Here is a 5,000-nt window from a genome sequence, read left to right as displayed (position 1 = left end):
AGCAGCTAGCCATCAGCTAGCCCGAGGGCTGTTTGCTCTTCGACGAGAATTCGCCTTCACCCCTAAACCCTAAACCCTAAACCCTAAACCCTAAAGACTAAAGACTAAGCCCTAGGCTGTTACAAGAGGTCAGAAAGTTAAGACGTATTAAAGGTTCTTTTGCCCTAGGGTTTAGGGTTTAGGGTTTAGTTGGCTTTCGTATCTTTTGCCTTCGGGGTCTGTTAGCATAAACACTAGACCCTAAACCCTAAACCCTAAACCCTAGGCCCTCTAGAGAGTGAAATAGAGAGTAAAGATCAAGAAAAAGAAGATTTTTAATAAAGATATTTATACAAACAAATCAAGCCAAAGCTAATAAACTTTGTTTTACTACGGCTTATAAGGAGCCCTTGGGGCTGGTGTATGCTGAGGCTTATTAACTCAGCATACACCAGAGGTAAACAGACAATAAAATAAAATTTACTAGAATTAATTCAATAAAATATTATTTTAATTATTTTATTTCAACAAAAAACCCTATTTAGAGAGCCAGAAACCTAAAAGAGAGAAAACCCGAGGGTTTAGGGTTTAGGGTTTAGGGTTTAGGAAGCGAGGTCACCCCGCTGCGGCTTCTGCTCTTCAGACTGAAGCGCGGCTCTAAGAAAACAAATTATTAAATAAATAAAATTAAAAGCGCAAAGAAAATACACAAATATGGCCGAGAATTACAAACCCTAAACCCTAAACCCTAAACCCTAAACCCTTTTGGTTGGGCGAGGAGCCGCGAGCGCTTTCGCCACACAAACCCCCGCTCTTAAACCCTAAACCCTAGACCGTAAACCCTACTAATTCACAACAAGCCTTCTGCTGTCCTGCTTCCACAGAGATCTTTATTCACCTCCACAGCAGCAGCAGCAGCAGCAGCAGCAGCAGGCACTGGAGTAACAACGAGGGTAAACAGCCTCTTTAGTGCTGCAGCGTCTGCTGCTTGCGGTGTACGTACACCTCAAAACATCAAACCACAGAGCGTAATTAATGTCTCTAGCTAAGACAGAGACAAAACTACTTCTAGAAAGACGAAAGAGGGGCTCTCTCCAACCTGCTATACACGCTGCTGCTGCTGCTGCTGCTGTTGCTGCTGCTGCAGCTCTTGCTGCTGCTGCTGTTGCTGCTACTGTTGCTGCTGCTGCTACCATCATAACGGTGGTCGCAGCAGTACTTTCACCGCTGCACCTGCGCTGCTAGTGCGGCTTCTCTTCGTAACCCAAACTTCAGCAGCAGCAACAGCAGCAGAAGCTGCTGCTGCTGCTGCAACTGTTGCTGCTGCTGTTGCAGCGACTTTGTTCAAACTTCATTTCTAAGTCCCCCTGGCTGCAATTCGCTTCTTTAAAAACACCGTGCCGACCCAGCAGGCTCCCCACACTGTTGCCTAGCTAGCTAGCTAGCTAGGTAGTTAGCCAGCTAGCTAGCTAGCTAGCTAGCCAGCTAAGCACCTATGCACCTAGCTAGCTAGCTAGGCAGCTAGCTCCCCAAACAGGTGCCAGCCAGCTAGCTAGCTAGCCAACCCGCCCTACGTTCGCTGGCTGCAGATGCTCTCAGCTAGCTCGGTAGAAGCAAGCTAACTAGCTATATGCTTAGTTAGCTAGCTAGCTAGCTAGCTAGGTACATAGCTAGCTAGCTAGCTAGCTCGCCTTACGGCTGCTAGCTGCACATGCTCCCAGCTAGCTAGCTAGCTAGCTGAGACACCACTAGCTAACTAGCTAGGTAGGTAGCTATGAAGCAACCAGCTAGCTAGCTAGCCAGATAGCTAGCTGGGGAGCTAGCTATGACATAGCTAGCTGGCCAGGCAAAAGCTGTGCCGGCCCCACATACTCCACAAATGATGCAGCGATACCCGCTGCTGCTGCTGCTGCTACTGCTGCTGCTGTTGCTGCTGTTACTGCTGCTGCTGCTGTTGCTGCTGTTACTGCTGCTGCTGCTGCTGCTGCTGTTACTGCTGCTGCTGCTACTGCTACTGCTGTTACTGCTGCTGCTGCTGCGATTGAAATAACTCCGAGCCCTCCACTCTACGAGCTACGACCTCTTGGGGTCGCGGCTAGCTAGCTGCCACATAGCCGCTAGCTAGCTGCTAGCTAGCCGCTAGCTAGCTGCTAGTTAGCTCGTCTCTTTGGGAAGTAGAGTGTATACGGGAGTGCTGCTGGAGTCGTGCGGCAGCGCCTCATCAGTTGCAGATACACCCGAAGTTGTGGGGTCGTCTGGGCACTCCGTTGGGGGTCCTCCAGGAGACAGAACGCCTGCCTTTATGCCTGTAAGCAAACCCTAAACCCTAAACCCTAAACCCTAAACCCTAAACCCTAGGCCCTTGCTCAGTCTTGCTGCTTGCGTACAAACCCTAAAAACTAACATCGCTGCTGTCTCGAGGACAGCAGCGTCAACCAACCCCTGAGTCAGCGGTCCCCTAACATCCCCTCAAAACCCTAAACCCTAAACCCTAAACCCTAAGCCCTTAACCCTAAACCCTAAACCCTAGTTTTTTTCTTGAGCTAACGTGTTTGCACTGGAAGGTCTTCATCGCTGCTGTCAGTCGCAGCACCCCACACCGCCAGTCGAGCTTCGTGGGCCCTGCGTTGGGCTTCTAAGACTGCTGCTGCAGAGGGAGACGATCCCAGGGGAGACGATCCCAAGGGAGACGATCCCAGGGGAGACGATCCCAGAGGAGACGATCCCATGGGTGCAGGACCCCGGAAGCAGCGGCAGAGTGCATACACCGCAAAGAAGAAGACACCCAGGCCCACCAACACCCAAAAGAAAATAGCAGCTGCACACACGCGCATGCTACAAACCCTAAAGTCTAAACCCTAAACCCTAAACCCTAATTCAATCGGAGGTTTATCACCTGTTTCTCGCTGCGTCTCCCAACTCGGCGGAAGGGCATGTGGGCTCTTGCGCGGAGATGACCCGTCTTCAAACACCTGCACGCAAACCCTAAACCCTAAACCCCAAACCCTAAACCCCAAACCCTAAGCCCTAAACCCTAAACCCCTTTAAAGAGAGCAGCCATCTTGAAAAAGAAGTTCAGCATCACTAACCTTGAAAGCCTCGCGGACGGAAGACGCGTGAGAAACTTTTTGCGTTTGATGTTCTGCAATCACAAACCCTAAACCCTAAACCCTAAACCCTTAAGAAAAAGCAAACCCGTCCCTGGGGTTTACCGGCTAGGGTTTAGGGTTTGTGTGCTCTGAGCGTCTGGAGAGTTGAAGACAGCGGGGCATTAGGGTTTGTAATGATAAATAAAAAATTGGATAATAAATGCATAAATAGATAATAAGCAAGAATTAGGGTTTAGGGTTTAGGGTTTAGGGTTTAGGGTTTACTGTCTGCTTGTTGTTTCCTCTCCTCCAAAAAGAAGTTAGGACAGGATGCATTCAGAGCACCGATTCTATTCTTATCTCTGTCAAACACAATTTGTTTGTGTTTAAAGAAAGATAAGCCCAAGACGCTCTCCTGAGACCGGTTATCATCGAGACCGTCGCACCAAAACCTGCATGCACAAACCCTAAACCCTAAACCCTAAACCCTAAAGCTTGCAGCGGGACACCTGCAGAGAGCGTGAAAGCCTCTGCGTTGGATGGTTGTGGTTTAGGGTTTGTAATTCAGGGTTTGTAGATTGGGGTTTAGGGTTTACTCTCCCCTGTATATATATATATATATATATATATATATACAGGTGGCTTCGCGACCCTAAACCCTAAACCCTAATTAGGGTTAAACCCTAATACACTAAGTGTTTATGCACAATTAGGGTTTAGGGTTTATGCACAATTAGGGTTTAGGGTTTAGGGTGAATTGTCCCGTTTGTTTGCATAGGTTTGCATGGGGACAATTACTGCAGGGATTGAATGGATGAAAAGGGTTTAGGGTTTAGGGTTTAGGGTTTACCCTCCGGTGCGTCTGTATAGGTAGCTCTGGGGCAGCCAGTGTATGACGTCCCCCTCTTTAAAAGTAAGTTTAATAGAAGGAAGAGACAAAGATAAGAAAGACCCTGAGGGTATTCGCCAGCAGGGTCTCCCGTCCTTCTCTCTTTGACAAAACAAAGACGGTGTACAATGCCGGTTAAGCACCCGCCTCCAAGCTGCGTATACACCTGGGGGGAAGTATGAGTATGTCGTTCCTACGAACATAATAAATTATTATTTAGTATTTTATTATTTATTTTTATTATTATTTAGTATTTAGTATTTATTATGCAGGTTTTCTATGCGTAATCATCTATATCACATCCTTCATTTAAAAAACGCAAACAAAATATATAAATCCAGCCTCGCAAACCCTAAACCCTAAACCCTAAACCCTAAACCCTAAAACGTGCAAATTGTAACAACCATCCGTATTCTCCTGCTCATACGACTACCAAACTGTAGCTCGTAAGCCCTAAATCCTAAACCCTAAACCCTCGACCGTAAACCGTAAACCCTAAACCCTAAACCCTTGAAGAGAGCTAACCTGAATCAACAAGAGTGCGTCCAAAGGCCTCTTCCCCTTCGCCTAGAATCTCTCCGTCTGCCTCCATTTGCAATATTTGCACTCGGTAAGCAGCTTTGCTTGTTATGCTCGTCCAAGCTATTAAACGAGAGGGGTCTATAGAGGTAGGTGATGAAGATGATAAAGAAGAAGAAGAAAGAGATGAAGGAGGAGAAGACATCGATGAAAATAAACCTAAACCCTCTGATAAACCCTTATAAGGGTTTAGAGAAACCCTCAAAGAAGAAGATACACCCAAACCCTCAGATGATTTAAAACCTACAAAATCTACTAAACCCGGCTCAATCCCTCCAATAGTCAGCAAACCCCCGTCCTCTGAGCATACACCCCAACACATAAACCCTAAACCCTAAACCCTAAACCCTGATCGTTAGACACTAGGGTTTATTTAAAGTCGACGGTTTAAGGGGGTTAAATACAAAACCCTAGAACCTGAGGTTTAGGGTCTACGGGATAAACCCTAAACTCTTTACACCTTA

The 5,000-nt window shown here is 47.1% G+C and overlaps 1 protein-coding gene across 1 annotated transcript; it reads right to left on the bottom strand.

Moving 5' to 3' along the window:
* Positions 1-2,133: 2,133 nt before the first annotated feature.
* Positions 2,134-4,836, bottom strand: EAH_00055820 (Aspartic protease 5, related; the record flags this gene model as incomplete). The annotated part of the gene is made up of 7 exons (XM_013393845.1): positions 2,134-2,285; positions 2,528-2,797; positions 2,876-2,951; positions 3,069-3,121; positions 3,414-3,520; positions 3,919-4,150; positions 4,483-4,836. Coding segments are annotated over 7 exons (1,244 nt in total), but the record flags the coding sequence as incomplete, so codon positions are not given.
* Between the last annotated feature and the right edge of the window lie 164 nt (positions 4,837-5,000).

This window comes from Eimeria acervulina, genomic scaffold (genome assembly GCF_000499425.1).
Source record: "Eimeria acervulina Houghton genomic scaffold, Eah_scaff1123, whole genome shotgun sequence".
Classification (NCBI taxonomy): Eukaryota; Apicomplexa; class Conoidasida; order Eucoccidiorida; family Eimeriidae; genus Eimeria; species Eimeria acervulina.
This window is presented reverse-complemented; position numbering and strand designations above follow the sequence as displayed.